Source organism: Stegostoma tigrinum, chromosome 4 (genome assembly GCF_030684315.1).
Source record: "Stegostoma tigrinum isolate sSteTig4 chromosome 4, sSteTig4.hap1, whole genome shotgun sequence".
NCBI classification, from domain to species: Eukaryota; Metazoa; Chordata; class Chondrichthyes; order Orectolobiformes; family Stegostomatidae; genus Stegostoma; species Stegostoma tigrinum.
Window position 1 is genome coordinate 21,790,074 of NC_081357.1, and position 21,127 is coordinate 21,811,200.

Sequence of the window (21,127 nt, forward strand, 5' to 3'; positions counted from 1 at the left end):
GCATGAAGGTCCAGGTTTGGGTTGAGAGGTGGCAAATAATATTCACACCATAGAAGGCCAGGCAACTGCAATAAAAAAAGTATTAATCATTTGCCCTTGACAGTCAATAGCATAACCAATGCTGAATGGAATATGGTAACAGCACCACTCCCACATTCTCCTGTCTTACCATCTTGCCTCAGATATAAATAGCCATTCCTTCATTGTCATTGTATCAAAATCCAGCCCACTTTCAGTGTACCAACCCCAGATGGACTATTGCACTATGAATCATGTTCTAGGAATGGAGGACTGAGGTCATTTGGCACTTTGAGATTACTCTGCCATTCGGTAAGATCATTCTGATCCCATTGTGATATCAACTTAATTTTACTGATTACTTTCCATAGTCCTTGACTCACCTCTGAAAAATCTATACCCACCCTTGAATTTATTCAACGACCATCTTTCAGAACTCCGCAGACTAATGGCCTTCTGAAATTCTCTTAATCCCGAAGCTAAAAGGGAGATCAGTTTTCTGAAACTTTCCTATTTTCCCTGTGGATGAAACAATCTTTCAGCATCCGGCCTAAAAAAAGGCCCCTTTCGGATTTAATATGTTTCACCTTCCACTCCTATAAACAACACTGGTTACAGTCTACGTTCAACCTTTCTTCATTAGACAAGTGCTGGAATGAATTGATTGAACTTTCTGTAAACTGTTTCTAATGAATTTACAACTTTATTTCAAATCAGGAGACCAAAATAGGACAGAATTGAAGATATGGTCTCACCAAAGACTTGTATGGCCGCAGTAAATCTTCTCTACTTTTGCCTTCCTTACTTTAGAGACCAGCGTTCCATTTACACACCCAGCCAGCAACAACCACATCCCATGAAGGAATAGATTCTACTTGTCCCTCTGTAGAACGACAAGTGCCCACCAACGTGCTTTAAATTGCTCACATCTGGTATGACAAAACGTGGCTTCTTAAAGAAATTCTACCTAGTTTGTTTTTCTTTAAATTCGCTTTAACTGATTGAAAACAAACTGATTTCGAAGTGTCGGCGGGTAGTCTAGCTCAGGGATTACCACTCATTCATGAAAATATTGTCTGTTTTGGACTTAGTTCTTTCAATGCAGACCTCTGTTCTTGACAAGGTGAATATGGACCACTGCAGTTACTGGTAATGATGGATGCTGCAGGGTGCTGTTAATATTTCAGAGCCTCTTAGTTGTCTGAAAGTGGCCTGCGAGGAAATATCAGATCATGAGTAAATAAGATTGTCCAGTACCAGAACAACAATTGGGACCAATCAATTATGTCTAACTCTGATGCATTCTTTGTGTTTGTCTTTCTAGGTATTTGGTGGCCTGGTTTGGATCCTTGTGGCTTCTGCTCGAGTCGAATTTGCAGCTGATCAAGGCTGGGTGATATTTGTTTCGGTTTTCTGCTAACTACATTAATGGTCATCCTGTACATGGCTGGAGTTCAGAACAGTTCATCTGCATGGATTGCAGTGGTATGTCTCCGGCCTTTTTACAATCTTCCCACTGAGGTGTTGCATTTTGGTAAAGTAAATCAGGGAAGGACTTCTCCTGTTAATGGTAGGGCCCTGGGGAGTGTTACTGAGCAGAGGGACCCAGAAAGGTTTTAAAAACTGAAAATGATGACTAAAATAAAAGTTGGAGGATGAGAGAAAATTAACAAATTAACAAAAATGATGGAAACAGCAAAAACCTCTGCAAGGTAGGAAGAGAAGCGAATATAACATTGGTCTCTTAGAAGATGAGACTGGGAAATTAGTACCAGAAAACAACAAAATATAATGTTGGATAATAAAATGTGAAGCTGGATGAACACAGCAGGCCAAGCAGCATCTCAGGAGCACAAAAGCTGACGTTTCGGGCCTAGACCCTTCATCAGAGACGGGGATGGGGAGAGGGTTCTGGAATAAATAGGGAGAGAGGGGGAGGTGGACCGAAGATGGAGAGAAAAGAAGATAGGTGGAGAGAGTATAGGTGGGGAGGTAGGGAGGGGATAGGTCAGTCCAGGGAAGACAGACACGTCAAGAAGGTGGGATGAAGTTAGTAGGTAGGAGATGGGGGTGCGGCTTGGGGTGGGCGGAAGGGATGGGTGAGAGGAAGAACAGGTCAGGGAGGCAGAGACAGGTTGGACTGATTTTGGGATGCAGTGGGTGGAGGGGAAGAGCTGGGCTGGTTGTGTGGTGCAGTGGGGGGAGGGGACGAACTGGGCTGGTTTTGGGATGCGGTGGGGGAAGGGGAGATTTTGAAACTGGTGAAGTCCACATTGATACCATTGGGCTGCAGGGTTCCCAAGCAGAATATGAGTTGCTGTTCCTGCAACCTTCGGGTGGCATCATTGTGGCACTGCAGGAGGCCCATGATGGACATGTCATCTAAAGAATGGGAGGGGGAGTGGAAATGTTCGCGACTGGGAGGTGCAGTGTTTATTGCGAACCGAGCGGAGGTGTTCTGCAAAGCGATCCCCAAGCCTCCGCTTGGTTTCCCCAATGTAGAGGAAGCCACACCGGGTACAGTGGATGCAGTATACCACATTGGCAGATGTGCAGGTGAACCTCTGCTCAATGTGGAAAGTCATCTTGGGGCCTGGGATGGGGGTGAGGGAGGAGGTGTGGGGCCAAGTGTAGCATTTCCTGCGGTTGCAGGGGAAGGTGCCGGGTGTGGTGGGGTTGGAGGGCAGTGTGGAGCGAACAAGGGAGTCACGGAGAGAGTGGTCTCTCCGGAAAGCAGACAGGGGTAGGGATGCAAAAATGTCTTGGGTGGTGGGGTCGGATTGTAGATGGCGGAAGTGTCGGAGGATGATGCGTTGTATCTGTAGGTTGGTAGGGTGGTGTTTGAGAATGAGGGGAATCCTCTTTGGGCGGTTGTGGCGGGGGCGGAGTGTGAGGGATGTGTTGCGGGAAATGCGGGAGATGCGGTCAAGGGCGTTCTCGATCACCGTGGGGGGAAAGTTGCGGTCCTTGAAGAACTTGGACATCTGGGATGTGCGGGAGTAGAATGCCTCATCGTGGGAGCAGATGCGGCGGAGGCGGAGGAATTGGGAATAGGGGATGGAATTTTTGCAGGAGGGTGGGTGGGAGGAGGTGTATTCTAGGTAGCTGTGGGAGTCGGTTGGCTTGAAATGGACATCAGTTACAAGATGGTTGCCTGAGATGGAGACTGAGAGATCCAGGAAGGTGAGGGATGTGCTGGAGATGGCCCAGGTGAACTGAAGGTTGGGGTGGAAGGTGTTGGTGAAGTGGATGAACTGTTCAAGCTCCTCTGGGGAGCAAGAGGCGGCGCCGATACAGTCATCAATGTACCGTAGGAAGAGGTGGGGTTTGGGGCCTGTGTAGGTGCGGAAGAGGGACTGTTCCACGTAACCTACAAAGAGGCAGGCATAGCTTGGGCCCATGCGGGTGCCCATGGCCACCCCCTTAGTCTGTAGGAAGTGGGAGGAGTCAAAAGAGAAGTTGTTGAGGGTGAGGACGAGTTCGGCTAGGCGGATGAGGGTGTCGGTGGAGGGGGTCTGGTCGGGCCTGGGGGACAGGAAGAAGCGCAGGGCCTTGAGGCCACCTGCATGCGGAATGCAGGTGTATAGGGACTGGATGTCCATGGTGAAAATGAGGTGTTGGGGGACAGGGAATTGGAAGTCCTGGAGGAGGTGGAGGGCGTGGGTGGTGTCACGGACGTAGGTAGGGAGTTCCTGGACCAAAGAGGAGAAAATGGAGTCCAGATAGGTGGAGATGAGTTTGGTGGGGCAGGAGCAGGCTGAGACGATGGGTCGACCAGGGCAGGCAGGTTTGTGGATTTTGGGAAGGAGATAGAAACGGGCCGTGCGGGGTTGGGGAACAATGAGGTTGGAGGCTGTCGGTGGGAGGTTCCCTGAGGTGATGAAGTCATGAATGGTGTTGGAGATGATGGTTTGGTGCTCGGGTGTGGGGTCATGATCGAGGGGGCGGTAGGAGGTGGTGTCGGAGAGTTGGCGTCTGGCCTCGGCGATGTAGAGGTCAGTGCGCCATACTACCACTGTGCCACCCTTGTCTGCGGGTTTGATGGTGAGGTTGGGGTTGGAGCGGAGGGAGTGGAGGGCTGCCTGTTCTGCAGGGGAGAGGTTGGAGTGGGTGAGAGGGGTGGAGAGGTTGAGGCGGGTTAATGTCTCGACGGCAGTTAGAGATGAAGAGGTCAAGGGAGGGTAGGAGGCCTGGGGGTGGTGTCCAGGAGGAGGACTTGTGTTGGAAGCGGGTGAAGGGGTCAGTGGAAGGAGGGTTAGGTTCCCGGTTGAAGAAGTAGGCGTGGAGGCGAAGTCGGCGGAAAAACTGTTCTATGTCCAATCGTGACTGGTATTCGTTGATGTGTGGTTGTAGGGGGACAAATGTGAGCCCCTTACCGTTCGTCCTCAGTCAGTGGAAGGTCTGGGGGGAAGGCGAAGATGCAGCAGGGTTCCGTGTGGCTGTCTTCTCTGGGGTTGCTGGCTGTGGAGGTTGTGGGCGGAGCGATGAGGTCGTGGGCCGTGGGCGGGGTTATGTCAGCGTCGGCCGTGGGTGGGGTTACGTCGGCGTTGGCCGTGGGCGGGGTTCCGTCGGCGTCGACCGTGGGCGGGGTTCCGTCGGCGGTTGGAGGATGGGGTGGGCGGCAGCATCTGCGGTGAGGGTGGTGTGTGAGGTGTTGTGACTGGAAGTGGAGGCGGTGACTGCAGCAGCGGTCCCGGAAGTGGTGTGGCCAGCGGAGGCGGAAGTGACGTCATCGGTGGGGGTCTCTGGCCGTGTCCTCATGGTCAATGGCGGCGGGTGCATGGTGGGGGAGGGGCAAGAATCCTCTTGTGGGTGGCAGGGGCCAGTGAGTTGGTTGTACTTACGATTTTTGGTGTCCAGTAAAGCTGAGTGAAACTGGGTGTTCAGTCTGTGGATCCTGCGGAGGATAAAAAACAGCTGAGGTCCTTTGCAGGTCTGGGAGAGGGAGGCTCTGAGCTGGGGCAGGCTGGATTGCAGTGCCTGGAGATGCCGGCACATGGCTGCGAGTGTCTGTTTCAGGACTCGCAGGGAGAAATGCTTCTGAAGGGTCTGAATGCTCTGGGTGTAGAGGTGGTCACGGTTGGGGCCAAATTGGGAAGGCTTGAATGTAGACTGCAGTCCATTGGGGATGATCCGGTCCCGTAGGCAGGTGCTGAGGAAGGTGATGTGGCTGTGGTACCCGGTTTGCTTCAGGACACAGTCGAGCAGTTTCAAGGCCGAAGAGATTACAAGAGAGTTGCAGTGGGAGAGAGATTCCCTGAGGTTGGTCCGGAGGGTAACTTCTTCAGGTTAGGCATTCCTGGAAGAGGCTTCGCAGTGGGGTTAAAAATGTATCAGAGATAATGGGAACTGCAGATGCTGGAGAATCCAAGATAATAAAATGTGAGGCTGGATGAGCACAGCAGGCCCAGCAGCATCTCAGGAGCACAAAAGCTGACGTTTCGGGCCTAGACCCTTCATCAGAGAGGGGGATGGGGTGAGGGTTCTGGAATAAATAGAGAGAGAGGGGGAGGCGGACCGAAGATGGAGAGAAAAGAAGATAGTTGGGGAGGTAGGGAGGGGATAGGTCAGTCCAGGGAAGACGGACAGGTCAAGGAGGTGGGATGAGGTTAGTAGGTAGGAGATGGGGGTGCGGCTTGGGGTGGGAGGAAGGGATGGGTGAGAGGAAGAACAGGTTAGGGAGGCAGAGACAGGTTGGACTGGTTTTGGGATGCAGTGGGTGGAGGGGAAGAGCTGGGCTGGTTGTGTGGTGCAGTGGGGGGAGGGGATGAACTGGGCTGGTTTTGGGATGCGGTGGGGGAAGGGGAGATTTTGAAGCTGGTGAAGTCCACATTGATACCATTGGGCTGCAGGGTTCCCAAGTGGAATATGAGTTGCTGTTCCTGCAACCTTCGGGTGAACTTCTTGCAATTTCTTTTTAAAACTCAGATTTAAGTAATTATTTCTTTGGGATATAAGTAGATGCACAAGTCTGTATCCCACTCTTCCCTACATTATTCTAAGTATTTGCATTGGACAGTTTACATCTACACTAATAACACCTTCATTTAATTAGGGATATAGGAATTTTACTTAATCACTTTACACCTTTTCTGCTGTTGTTCATTTTTCCCCAGATCCTTGCACGTTATTTCTATCCAAGGTACCAGCTATCAATAAACAGCTTCATGGATTGAATGGCCTAATTCTGCTCCAATATCTTAGGATCTTATGGTCCTATAAATAACCATCTGATGCCCTCTTGAGTTCCTCAGTTGTACCTGCCTCCACCTCATTTTCAGGCAGAGCATTCCATTCCCCAATTAATCACTGTGTGAAAAAGTTTTTTTCTCACATCATGCTCGCTTCTCTTGCAGATCACTTTAGAACTGTGCCCTCTCGTTCTTGTTTCTTTTGCAGGCGGAAACAATTTCTAGCTACCTGCTCCTTCCGGCCTGTTCATGATTTTGAAAACCTCTATCAAATTTCCTCTCAGCTTTCTTTTCTCCAAGGAGAACAGTCCCAACTTCTTTGATCTATCCTCAAATCTGAGGTTTTTCATCCCTGCAACCCATTCTTGTAAATTGTTTCTCCTCCAATGCATGCACACCTTACGCATAAAGTGGTTCCCATAACTGTACACAATATTACAGCAGAGGTCTAAAAAGTGTTTTATACAAGATCAATGTCACCATTTGAAGTTAAAATTGATTTCTTTCCATGCCAGTTCTGACTGTATTAATTGCTCCAGGAAGATTATGAAGTTAGTGATCCTGTTGGGGAGGTCACAGCAGTGAAATCACATCCTCCCTCTGACATCTACATGAGCATAGCAGAGGGTCACTGGTTAGTCCTGATTAGAAGCTGGAAGCCTGGTTGCGATTTGTCTCCTTTGGGGTGTAACTCTGGCTGGACTGCCACCCCTATATGCTCAGCTAACTGGGAGCAAGATCAGTCTGATCTCTGAGAGTTAACTGTCCAGTGGGACAACCTCAGAACCACTTATGTACCTTATTGATGGACAATGTTTTTCCTGGGAATAATCCTAAGTGCAGAATTGAATGCAACATCTAATTTCACTTCTACAAGAGCACAAATGTATGTATTCTTTTGTTGGATGTTAATGTCGCTGGCAAGGTTAGTATTTATCATAGAATCCCAACAGTGCCACAGAGGCCATTCAGCCCACTGAGTCTGCACCAGCCCTATGAAAAGCATCACACCCTATCCCCATAACCCCTGATTTACCGTTGTTAACCCACCTAGCCTGCACATCCATGGACATTATGGGACAATTTAGCATAGCCAATTCACCTAACCTGCACATTTTTGGTCTATGGGAAGAAACTGGAGCACCTGGTGGAAACCTGCACAAACATGGGAGAATGTGCAAACTTCACATAGACAGTCACCCAAGGCTAGAATTGAACCAGGGACATTGGTGCACCTATTCATTGCCCAACCCTAACTACTCTTGAGAAAGCGATAGATGAGCTGCCTTTGCACCAGTACAGCTCCTGCAGTGCAGGTACTCCAGATGTTCTGTATGTATATATAACCCATATGTATTGGAGTGGATCACCAGAATTCTGACTCAGAGATGAAGAAAGAAAGTCACTAGGATTCAAAGTGAGGACGGTATGTGACTTGGAGAGGATCTTAATGGGAGCTTAATGATTTCTGAAGAAGGGTCCAGACCCGAAACGTCAGCTTTCCTGCTCCTCTGATGCTGCTTGGCTTGCTGTGTTGATCCAGCTCTACACCTTGTTATCTCTTGATGGAAGCTGATGTTCCAATGTGCCTGTTCCCCTTGGTTTTCTAGGTTGTAGAGTTTGCAGGGTTGGGTGTTGTTGATGATGAGTAAGTAACAGTTTTTAAATTAATTTGTGGGATATGGCCATTGCTGGCTGGGTCAGCATTTATTGCCTGTCCTTAGCTGCCCTTGGGAATGTGGTGGTGAACTGCCTTCGTGAACTGCTATAGTCCATGTGCTGTAGGGTGGCCCCTGGTGCCATTAGGAAAGGAATTCCAGGAATTTGACTCAACAACAAGCCCATCTTGTGTCACCGTATATATAATATGCTGGTGTTGAAGGGAGTCCGTGCTTAAGGTGGTGAATTGTAAGCTGATCAAGCAGGGCTTTGTGCTGAATGGTGTCTTGTGTGTGGCTGAAGTTACATCCATTCAGCTCATTGATAGATTTAAATGACATTCCTGACTCAAGACTTGTTGGAGCTAGGCAGGCTTCGGGGAACCAGGAGATCAGGGGGCTCTGTCTAGTTTCCAACAACACACATACACGCAACTGGATGTGTCAGGATGCTATATGTTGGTTGTGAAACCACTTAAACTTGTTTACAACATGTCGTTTCTGCTCTTCAGCATGCAAGCAGTCCTCTGCTGGAGACACAGCAAGCTAACAACCCATTTTAGGTTTATTTGGTGCTGTCCCTGCCATACTGTCCTGGTGGACCTCTCAATGAACCAGGGTTGGTTCCCTTGCTTCGATGGTACTGGTAGATGTAGGTTATGAGGTGATAAATTGAGACAGAATGTATTTTTGCAGTCCCTCAGAGATTCATAGCTTTGAGCTGCTGGATGCATTCTATGCATCAGAGGAGCTGGAAGGCTTACGTTTCGGGCCTAGACCCTTCTTCAGAAAATTTTCTCAAGGAGGGTCTAGCTCGAAACATCAGTCTTCCTGCTCCTCTGATGCTGCTTGCCTTGCTGTGTTCATCCAGCTCTACACCTTGCTATCTCAGTTATGAACTGGATAGAGTTTTACAATAGTCCGTTAGTTTACAATCATTGATCTGAACTCTTTTTTCTTATGTTGCCTATTAAATTTAATCAACTAAATTTAAGCTTTCTAATTGTCAGGGTGCAGATCATTAGCCCAAGTTCCTGGATTTTGTCCAAGAATACAGCCATTCTGCTATCGTGTCCTGGCCTGGATCAAACTTTCTAGTGAATGTATCATCTTGCAACTAAATATTCCTGTCTTTTGCGGTTTGAGGTCTTTGCATTTGTGGTCACCTTACTTTATATGATAGATGGGATAATGTCAATAGTGAGATGGAAGTCTTCTTCATGAGCATCAAGACAAGCGGAAAATGCCAACATTCTTACCAGAGGATATCTTTCTGCCTTCTTGAACTTGCTGATTGCTTTTTCTTTAGCACTGTTTTGCAAAAAAAAATCTATAACCAGGCAGGTACACAATGGACCTAATGGGAAATGGAATGTATTTAATATTTATGGATTGAGAAGACTGGAGGATCCATGGCATGTTGGAAATCTGGAACTCGGGCTAAGTCAGTCTCAAAATTTCAAAGCTGTTGTTGTTTGATTTTTGTTCGGCAAAGGTATTTTAAAACTATCAATAAACATTGGGCTGTATCTGTGGATACAGATCATCAATGAGCCAACTGAAGCGGAGGGGCTGAACTTCTCTTCTCATATTCCATATCCAATGGTCAGCTTGTGTCTTGTTAATGCTACGCTTGCTGAGACAGCTGAACGATTAAAAGATTCTCCAGGCAGTTTTCAGCCAATTTAGAAGGCCCTGGTAAACTTTGAGAATGAATTTCTCTTGGGTTTAGACTTCCTGATGATCTTGTAATCTTAGCAACTCCAGGGTATTTTAGTCAAGAAACTTTAGAGTAGACATTTTGTGGATATGGGGATCTAGGTAAAGAAAATGGGGTAGATGAGATCCCAAGTCCAGAAAGGAACTTGTTTGATCTCCTGCTTATTAATTTGACTGATGCTGCATGATTTCTGGAGAATACTTACCATTTGAAATTCTGCTGTATGATTAATCTAGGAAAGTCTCACGCAATTCATCCAGAATAGAATTTATACAAGAACATCCCATCCAAAGAGAAAAAGATACTCACATATTTTGAGTCCTTACCCTTACAGGGTAGAAACAAAGATAATGGGAACTGCAGATGCTGGAGATTCCAAGATAATAAAATGTGAGGCTGGATGAACACAGCAGGCCAAGCAGCATCTCAGGAGCACAAAAGCTGACGTTTCGGGCCTAGACCCTTCATCAGAGAGGGGGATGGGGGGAGGGAACTGGAATAAATAGGGAGAGAGGGGGAGGCGGACCGAAGATGGAGAGTAAAGAAGATAGGTGGAGAGAGTGTAGGTGGGGAGGTAGGGAGGGGATAGGTCAGTCCAGGGGAGACGGACAGGTCAAGGAGGTGGGATGAGGTTAGTAGGTAGCTGGGGGTGCGGCTTGGGGTGGGAGGAAGGGATGGGTGAGAGGAAGAACAGGTTAGGGAGGCAGAGACAGGTTGGACTGGTTTTGGGATGCAGTGGATGGGGGGGAAGAGCTGGGCTGGTTGTGTGGTGCAGTGGGGGGAGGGGATGAACTGGGCTGGTTTAGGGATGCAGTAGGGGAAGGGGAGATTTTGAAACTGGTGAAGTCCACATTGATACCATATGGCTGCAGGGTTCCCAGGCGGAATATGAGTTGCTGTTCCTGCAACCTTCGGGTGGCATCATTGTGGCAGTGCAGGAGGCCCATGATGGACATGTCATCAAGAGAATGGGAGGGGGAGTGGAAATGGTTTGCGACTGGGAGGTGCAGTTGTTTGTTGCGAACTGAGCGGAGGTGTTCTGCAAAGCGGTCCCCAAGCCTCCGCTTGGTTTCCCCAATGTAGAGGAAGCCGCACCGGGTACAGTGGATGCAGTATACCACATTGGCAGATGTGCAGGTGAACCTCTGCTTGATGTGGAATGTCATCTTGGGACCTGGGATGGGGGTGAGGGAGGAGGTGTGGGGACAAGTGTACCATTTCCTGCGGTTGCAGGGGAAGGTGCCGGGTGTGGTGGGGTTGGAGGGCAGTGTGGAGCGAACAAGGGAGTCACGGAGAGAGTGGTCTCTCCGGAAAGCAGACAGGGGAGGGGATGGAAAAATGTCTTGGGTGGTGGGGTCGGATTGTAAATGGCGGAAGTGCCGGAGGATAATGCGTTGTATCCGGAGGTTGGTAGGGTGGTGTGTGAGAACGAGGGGGATCCTCTTGGGGCGGTTGTGGCGGGGGCGGGGTGTGAGGGATGTGTCGCGGGAAATGCGGGAGACGCGGTCAAGGGCGTTCTCGATCACCGTGGGGGGAAAGTTGCGGTCCTTAAAGAACTTGGACATCTGGGATGTGCGGGAGTGGAATGTCTTATCGTGGGAGCAGATGCGGCGGAGGCGGAGGAATTGGGAATAGGGGATGGAATTTTTGCAGGAGGGTGGGTGGGAGGAGGTGTATTCTAGGTAGCTGTGGGAGTCGGTGGGCTTGAAATGGACATCAGTTACAAGCTGGTTGCCTGAGATGGAGACTGAGAGGTCCAGGAAGGTGAGGGATGTGCTGGAGATGGCCCAGGTGAACTGAAGGTTGGGGTGAAAGGTGTTGGTGAAGTGGATGAACTGTTCGAGCTCCTCTGGGGAGCAAGAGGCGGCGCCGATACAGTCATCAATGTACCGGAGGAAGAGGTGGGGTTTGGGGCCTGTGTAGGTGCGGAAGAGGGACTGTTCCACGTAACCTACAAAGAGGCAGGCATAGCTTGGGCCCATGCGGGTGCCCATGGCCACCCCCTTAGTCTGTAGGAAGTGGGAGGAGTCAAAAGAGAAGTTGTTGAGTGTGAGGACGAGTTCAGCTAGGCGGATGAGAGTGTCGGTGGAGGGGGCCTGGTCGGGCCTGCGGGACAGGAAGAAGCGGAGGGCCTTGAGGCCATCTCCATGCGGAATGCAGGTGTACAGGGACTGGACGTCCATGGTGAATATGAGGTGTTGGGGGCCAGGGAATTGGAAGTCCTGGAGGAGGTGGAGGGCGTGGGTGGTGTCACGGACGTAGGTGGGGAGTTCCTGGACCAAAGGGGAGAAAATGGAGTCCAGATAGGTGGAGATGAGTTTGGTGGGGCAGGAGCAGGCTGAGACGATGGGTCGACCAGGGCAGGCAGGTTTGTGGATTTTGGGAAGGAGATAGAAACGGGCCGTGCGAGGTTGGGGAACAATGAGGTTGGAGGCTGTGGGTGGGAGGCCCACTGTGGCGATGAGGTCATGAATGGTGTTGGAGATGATGGTTTGGTGCTCGGGTGTGGGGTCATGATCGAGGAGGCGGTAGGAGGTGGTGTCGGAGAGTTGGCGTCTGGCCTCGGCGATGTAGAGGTCAGTGCGCCATACTACCACTGCGCCACCCTTGTCTGCGGGTTTGATGGTGAGGTTGGGGTTGGAGCGGAGGGAGCGGAGGGCTGCCCGTTCTGCGGGGGAGAGGTTGGAGTGGGTGAGAGGGGTGGAGAGGTTGAGGCGGTTAATGTCTCGACGGCAGTTGGAGATGAAGAGGTCGAGGGAGGGTAGGAGGCCTGGGGGTGGTGTCCAGGAGGAGGACTTGTGTTGGAAGCGGGTGAAGGGGTCAGTGGAAGGAGGGTTGGGTTCCCGGTTGAAGAAGTAGGCATGGAGGCGAAGACGGCGGAAAAACTGCTCTATGTCCGACCGTGACTGGTATTCGTTGATGTGTGGTTGTAGGGGGACAAAGGTGAGCCCCTTGCGAAGGACTGACCGTTCGTCCTCAGTCAGTGGGAGGTCTGGGGGGATGGTGAAGATTCGGCAGGGCTCAGTGTGGCTGTCTTCTCTGGGGTTGCAGGCTGTGGAGGTTGTGGGCGGAGCGATGAGGTCGTCGGCCATGGGCGGGGTTTCGTCGGCCGTGGGCGGGGTTCCGTCGGCCGTGGGCGGGGTTCCGTCGGCGTCGGCCGTGGGCGGGGTTTCGCCGGCCGTGGGCGGGGTTCCGTCGGCGTCGACCGTGGGCGGGGTTCCGTCGGCGTCGACCGTGGGCGGGGTTGCGTCGGCGGTTGGAGGATCGGGGTGGGCGGCAGCAGCTGAGGTGAGGGTGGTGTGTGGGCTGTAGTACCTGGACGTGGAGGTGGTGACTGCAGCAGCGGTTCCGGAAGTTCTGTGGCCGGCGGAGGCCGATGTGACGTCATCGGTGGGGTCTCCGGCCGTGTCCTCATGGTCAATGGCGGCGGGTGCATGGTGGGGGAGGGGCAGGGACAGAGTCGGGATTTGGGAGGCGCAGGAATCCTCTTGTGGGTGGCAGGGGCCCGTGAGTTGGTTGTACTTACGATTTTTGGTGTCCAGTAAAGCTGAGTGGAACTGGTTGGGTTCAGTCTGTGGATCCTGCGGAGGATAAAAAACAGCAGGGGTCCTTTGCAGGTCTGGGAGAGGGAGGCTCTGAGCTGGGGCAGGCTGGATTGCAGTGTGTGGAGGTGCCGGCGCATGGCTGTGAGTGTCTGTTTCAGGACTCGCAGGGAGAAACGCTTCTGAAGGGTCTGAATGTTCTGGGTGTAGAGGTGGTCACGGTTGGGGCCAAATTGGGAAGGCTGAAATGTGGACTGTAGTCCCTTGGGGATGATCTGGTTCTGTAGGCAGGTGCTGAGGAAGGTGATGTGGCTGTGGTACCTGGAAACAAGCTTATTGTACTAGTTACACAGAACATAGAACAGTACTGCACAGTACAGGCTCTTCAGCCCACGATGTTGTGCCGACCTATTATCCTACTAAGATCAAAGCTCTGATTTCCTATTACATGACAATAAACATTTTGCAATTAGTTTATTAATTCATAAGTTCTTAATGGTTATTTCAACTTTGCTGCATTATTATAATTTTGTGCTTTTGCATTTAGCTTGCAAAGTTAATAGACTTGCCATGAATATTTTTCGCTACCTTGCTGCTGTGTTTTAACTTTTGTTAATTTTAACTTTGGTTTCTGTTGTTTGTTTAATAGGAAAATGTCAAAATGCGTTAAAATATGCTGCTAAGCCCATTTCTGTTGGATGTGATTCCGACTTTGTGTTTTCATTTTGCATTCTAAGTCTTCCAATTCCACTGCTGCTGCCAGGATAAGAATCTCACTGTGGCTGGCCACAGGTTTGTAATTTTCACCCTGTATACTGCTCCTATCAGGTCAGTTTCACTCAACAATGACACCTTCACATTATCTTTCTCCAACGCAGCAAGTTGCATACAATGTTAGCAAGGAGGGATGGATTTTTACTTAATGGGCTTTTAAATTTACTGCAGTTGGTTTCTGGCCACACCAGAGAGTGCCTCTTTGTGCACACAAACCATCTATGGAAAAAAAGGAAGGAAAAGGAAACTTCTTAAAAAGTTAATATTTATTCACAGGGTGCACAACACTAACCAGGCAAGCGTTTATTGTTCTATCCATACTTCCCCTTGACTGTGAATTGTTTTCATAAACTGAAGCTGTCCTTGGAGTGGAGGTAAATGCACATTGCTATTAAGAGGGGATTTCCAGGATTTGGACCCAGTGACACTGAAAGAACATCAATATGACTCCAAGGCAGAATGGTGTGCAGATTGGAGATAAACCTGCCACTGGTGAGGTGACCATTTATCTCTTGCCTTTGATGATGATGAAGATCTCAGATAAAGCCCTCCAATTTATGTTCTGATTTGTTACGCTTCCAGACTGGATTTTGAAGTAGGGTCACCAGAACCGAAACATTAATTCTGATTCTTTTCTCCACAGATGCTGAGCTTTTGCAGCAAATTCTGTTTTTGTTCCTGATTTCTGCATCCACAGTTTTTTTTCTGTTCTCTTGCAATAATTCTGTATTGTTTATCACAAAGTCATCATAGTAACAACATTGGCTTATATCCTACTCCCAGATTGGAGGACTGTATTAAATGAATTGAACACTCATGATTTCTCACAAAAAATGGACTTACTAAAAGGATATTTGTAAGTTTGGTGACTGATAGAGCCAAACAAAATTAGCTTTTGTAACGAATGATGGACTTTATCAATGCAAAGCTATGCCATTTGGAATGAAAAATGCATCATCACTGTTTCAAGGATTAACCAGTAAAATAATTGAGAAACTATATAACTGTATTCTTTACATCACTAATTCAGTTGCTTTTAACCAAACCTGGGAAAAAGAATTACATACTTGACTGAATGGTTTAATTAGCGACAAAAACCCAATTTGGCTATAAATCTGGCTGAAACAATTGACCAGGGTAATGGTGTTATTATTTTGCCTGCACTGTGAGACAAGGCTAAGTAACTCCCATGCAATTATGGAAGCTATTTTGGACTTTCCCAGCCTCAGAACGAAATGTGAAAATTCTATTTATGTTGGCATGAATGGACAATGCATATTACCAAACTTGACTTTGTTATGAAGTAAGAGTGCCAAGGTGCCTCTCGGAACATGAAAGCTGTGCTGAGAACCGTGTTAGTTTTAGCAGCATTAGATCACAAGTAGCCATCCAGCGCGGCTGTTGACGCCAACGACATGGGAGTGCAGTCTGCATTACCGCAAGGTGAAATGGAGATCGAATGGCTTGTCAGTTGTCTATCACAGAAAATGGTCACACGTCAGCAAAAATATTTCACTGTGGAGAAAGAGACAGCGAATCTTGTGTTGGCTGTGCGATAATTTGAGATTTACATAACCATGACCAACAGTATGAAAGAAACTTTTACAAATACAGAAAATATTACAGCAGGCTCTTTATCAACAGTTCATATGAAGGCCAGTTAGTGCCTGTAACACCTTGTGGTGTCACAACCTGGGAGTCTGCATTTATTTTACAGTGATTAGTTTCAGTTGGGGGAATGAGTATGTAAGGGTCTCTTTAGTAATGACAGGCCAGTTAATTTACCAAATAAAAAACTAAAGAACAGCTGGTGCTGTAAATCAGAAACAAAAGCAGGAATTGTTGGAAAAGCTCAGCAGGTCTGGCAGCATCTGTGGAGAGAAATCAGATTGAACGTTTTGGGTTGTGTGGCCCTTCCTTAGAAGGGTGTGCAAGGTTTTAATAACATTTAGGGAAAACAGTAACACACACTTGGAGAGGTTTGATTTATTTTAGGAGAACCAATGAGGACTAGTAAAAGGTTCTGTAGAAGGATCACTGGACTGGAAGTGTTAACTCTGATTCCTCTCCACAGATGCTGCCAGACCTGCTGAGATTTTCCAGCAATTTCTGTTCTGCTTCTAATTTTCAGCATTCACATTTTTCAGTTTTATTTTTGAGAACTGTTTAGGTTTAACTGATCTGTTTACATTTTTGACGAAGTAACAGAGTAGTTTGATGAGGGAACCGCAATTGAAATTAAATGTATAGATTTAAGAAGTTTGGTATTGCATAATAGGCTGGTTAACAAAATTGAGGGATGGGATAGGCGTGTTATTGCCAACTTGGATAAACACAATTTGGCTTAGGAACAGAAAACAGATGATCAATTTTCAGCCTGGAAAATGAAAGACACTAAAGTTAGCCTCAGTGCTGGGAGCGCTACTTTTCTTGTCAAGTGATTTCAAAATTTGCTGATGATGCTAACATTGAAGGTGTAGCTATCAATGAGGTGATGCCAACTGACTGCAACAGGATGGAGATAGATAAGCAGAGTGGTCAAACAAGCAGAGGAGCAGGAAGGATAGAAGCACTTTAGCAGCATATTGCATTGTATTGAGGAAGCAATCCTCTTACCACAGAGTTAGCGACAACCATTAAATAAGATGTTTTCACTTCACAAGAACATGCAAACGAGCACTCTGAGCTTGTGGTCACCTGCACTTCCATCAATGTGGTCGATTGCATCCACTGCTCCCGATGTGGCATCCTCTACATTGGTGGGACCAAGCGAAGGCTTGGAGACCGCTTTGTACAGCACCTGCACTCTGCTTGCGAAAAACGATAACCCCTTCCAGTCATGAACCATTTCAACACCCCCTCCCACTCCCTGGGCGTCAGGTCCATCCTGGGCCCCCTCCAATGTCACAATGATGTCACCTGGAAACAGGAGGAGCAGCACCTCATATTTTGCCTTGGGACCCCACAACCCAATGATCTCAAAGTGGACTTTACCAGTTTCAAAATCTCCCCACCCCTGGCTTCATCCCATGACCAACCCTCCCTCTCATCCCCACCTCCTTAACCTGACACAACCTGTCCACCTTCTCTCCCACCTATCCGCCCCTCCCACCTCACTGACCAATCCCCACCACTCCTTACCTGCACTCACCTATCACCTACACACCTACCTTCCCCAGCCCCACCCCTCCTCTCTCTATTTATTTTGGAGCTCCCTTCCCCTTGTCCCATTCCTGAAGAAGAGTCCCAACCCAAAATGCCAGCTTTCCTACTCCTCTGATGCTGCCTGGCAGACTGTGCTCCTCCAGCTCCACACTGTGTTATCTCTGACTCCAGCATCGGCAAGGTACAGCCTTGCTTCTTTATGAGTGCTTGCTTGCATCCTCTGCAAGGGAACCTTTATCATATTGTCTATGTGGTTGAGCTAACATCTGTACAGCCCTTGGCCTAGTTGCATGCCACTTGTGCTCAGTGTCTCATGATATCCAGAAATCACCACTGTATTTTTTGTTCAACAAAACTCAGCGCCAGTGTCAGAACTGGTAAGTGTGAAATTGAATGAAGGTATTCTTGTTCTTCTACCTGTAGCTCTTCAATTTCTGCTTGACCAGTTCTTGGAGACCCGAGAAGCAAAAGGCACAATGTTAAGGTAGAGGTGGCAGGGGGAGAGGGTGGCAGGGGGAGAGGATAGCAGGAGGTGAATACTGACACAGTCTATTGCTTGAAACGAGACTGTGCAATGAGGGGTAAACGGGATGCAGGAAGGAATATTAGCAGTGAGGATCAAGTATCCTCAATGGTTTCAGCCTTGCTGGTATTAATGGGCATATCAGTGACGGCAAGCATGTGATCCTCCTTGTGGAAAGAACAGGGAAGAAGCCTTGCCCTCAAAGGGTTTGGTCCTGTTACTCTCGGCTGTGTTACACCTCATCCAGCAAGAAAGAGGGAAGTGTATCAGACGGTACAATGTGAACTATTTGGAAGATGCAGCTGACATGTTATAATACTTGGCTACTCTGTGTAAACCATGAGATGTGGCGATAAGAGTTGAGGTAGAATGAATTGCTATGAATGTCAGGTAATAGTCCTTGTTGTTGGAGATTATGGTGGCTGTGGGATGGGCGGTAAATGTTGACCAGCCAGCGAATGCTCGTGTTCCACAAGTGATTAAAAAAAAATACACTTTTGGATCCTGCTGCACCATGTTTTTTCATTTGTGACCACTCTATGTGCAATACTCTCAATGTTGAGATGGAAATCCTTGAATAAAAACAGAACGTATCGATATCTTATGAGAATCTACCCACTCTTCCCAAAACCACTGATTGCTCATTGTAGAATCATAGAACCATTTGGACTGAAAAAGCCCATTGAGTCTGCGCTGCCAAAAATACTATCTGCGGTAGGCCCACTTTCACACACCATGTCCATAGCCATGAATATTGTGACACTTCAGGTGCTCATCCATATAATTTTTAAAGGTTGTGAGCCTTCCCACCTCAACTTCTGTCAGAGACAGTACATCTTCTAGGTGAAAAATGTTTTCCACAACTTCTCTCTAAATCGCCCGCTTCCACTTCAAAACTATGTCCCCTTGTTATTGACCCGTTGACTATGGGGAGCAGCTGGAGCAGCTGCTTTCTATTCACTCTGGTTATGTCCCTCATAATCTTATACACCTCTATATTATTCTACACAATGTTCTCCATAAGCCCCATTGTAATTACAGCATTCATGTATAAACAGGGAGACACAGAATAGCAAACAAAATATATTTCATATGTAAAGATCGGAACGCAAAGATTTCATAACCCATGGAAAGTTGAAACTTTATCAACAATTGCTAATGAATCAGGTATAAGATCCTGTAAGCCATTTGTAAATCGTTCCCAGTCTAAAGGTTTTTGAGTGGGTTACATGAGAACATGGCAGACATTCACCCAGCACAATTTACCCTTCAGTCTCAGAGACTAGAACACTGGTGTGATTGATGTATTTTGAGTCACATTGTCCTCTCAGTGCTGGGATGTAAGAAACAGCCAAGGAGGAGAAAAATAGGGCTGAAAAGTTCATTCATTTGGAGGTTTGATCTGCTGATCACTAGTTAGGGTGGTTAAGAAGGCATTTAGCACATTGCCTTCATTGCTCAGATCTTTGAGTATAGGAGTTGGGACATTATGTTAAGGTTGTATCGGATAATGGTGAGAATTCCTCTGGAGTTCTGCGTCAAGTTCTGGTTGCCCTAGAATAAGAAGGATATTATTAAGCTGGAGACTGTTCAGAAGAGATTTATCAGGATTTTCTTGGGAATGGAAGTTTTGAGTCATAAGGAGAGGCTGGAGCATAGGAGGTTGAGGGATGACCTTATAGAGTTTATAAAATCGTAAGGGTATTGATAAGGTGAATGGCTTTTCTGTAAGGTGAGGTTTTCAAGTTTAGGGGACATATTATTAAGGTGACAAGTGAAAGATTTAAAAACGACACGAAGGGCAATTTGTTTTATACAGAGTGTGGTTCATGTGTGGAATGAACTTCTAGAGGAAGTGGTGGATGTTTAAAAGACATTTGGACAAGGTCATGAATAGGAAAGGTTTGTAGGGATATGGGCCAAGCAAAGGCATGTGGGAATAGTTTCATTTTGGATGATGGTCGACATGGACTGGTTGAACCAAAGGGTCTATTTCCATGCTGTATGATTTTATGATGCTATAATACAATGAAGGCAGCAAGCTAGTGGTAGCTCTAGGAATCCAGAAGCCCAGCCTAATGCTCTTGGAAAATGGGTTTGAATTCAAACACGGCAGATTGTGAAACTTGAATCAATTAAACATCTGGAATAAAAAGTTAGCCAAATGGCAACCATGTAACCCATGATCAATCGTTGTAAAAACTCATCTGATTCATTAATGTCCTTTGGGGAAGGAAATCTGCCATCCTGAGCTGGTGTAGCTGATATGTGGCTCTAGATCCTAGTGATGTGGTTGACTCTTAACTGTCCTCTGTAAAGGCCTTAGCAAGCTATTCAGTTCAGTTGGCAATTAGGGATGGACAATAAGTACTGTTCCTGCCAGTGATATCCACATCACATGAACGAACAAAAAAAACCATTCACAAAGTTATAAGGTAATGAAAAGGTTTGTAAGAAAGAAAGACTTTGCATTGAGACAGTGCCATTCACAGTCTTAGGATCCTCCAGGTCACCACGCAACCAATGAAGTATTTATGATGTTCAGTTGTTCTTGCAATCTGAGGAATATGGCAATGATTTTCACACATCAGAAAGAGTAACCTAGTTTCTTGTTTTACATTCTGCCAATGCCGTACATTACCCTAGAGCATTCCTTCCTTTCATAACCAGGAAGGGCACAAGGGTTAGCACTGGAAGAAGAGAACATAAAGCAAAGATAGCATTGTCATTTTCAATCCCAAGCTCAAGTATTGAGGCAGTGTGTACAATTTTATTTTGATTTGATTTGATTTATTGTAGTCACTTGTACCTAAGTACAGTGAAAAGTTTTGTTTTGTGAGCTGTACTGGCAGATCAGAGGACATTCAGATCATAGAATGTTTATACTGAGTAAAGCATACAAGGTTACAGCTGCACAGGGCGTGTGCAAAGGAAGATCAACGTTATCTGAAGTTAGGGAGTTCATTCATCAGTCTAATAACAGCAGGGAAGAAGCTGTTCTTGGACTTGTTGAAACATGTGTTCAAGCTCCTGTATCTTACGCCTGACAGAAGAGGTTGGAAGAGAGCATTACGAGGGTGGGAGGGGTCTTTGATGATGTTGGCAGCCTTTCCAAGGCAACGGAAACTGTAAATGGAGTCTATGGATTGGAGATAACAAGGTGTGGAGCTGGATGAACATAGCAGGCCAAGCAGCATCTTGGGAGCAGGAAAGCTGACATTTTGGGCCTAGGACCTTCATCGGAAATGTCAGCTTTCTTGCTCCTAAGATGCTGCCTGACCTGCAGTGTTCATCCAGCTCTACACCTTGTTATCTCGGATTCTCCAGCATCTGTAGTTCCTATTATCCATGGATTGGAGGTTGGCTTCTTGATGGTCTGGGCTGTGCACACAACCTTCTGTAGTTTCTTATGGTCCTGGGTAGAGCAGTTGCTGTACCAGGCTATAATGCACCTGGATAGAATGCTTTCTATGGTACATTAGTAAAAGTTGTCAAGGGTGCCCATGGATACACCGAATTTCCTAAGTCGCCTGAGG

General features: G+C 47.5%; 1 protein-coding gene across 1 annotated transcript in view; it reads left to right on the forward strand.

The window, feature by feature from the left end:
* Positions 1-245: 245 nt before the first annotated feature.
* Positions 246-21,127, forward strand: part of LOC125452808 (myelin and lymphocyte protein-like) — a 33,163-nt gene continuing 12,281 nt past the window's right edge. The window contains exons 1-2 of the mRNA XM_059645726.1: positions 246-330; positions 1,343-1,503. Of these exons, the coding sequence (XP_059501709.1) occupies positions 1,447-1,503 (57 nt within the window). The 5' untranslated portion in view covers positions 246-330; positions 1,343-1,446. The remainder of the gene's footprint in view (positions 331-1,342; positions 1,504-21,127) is intronic.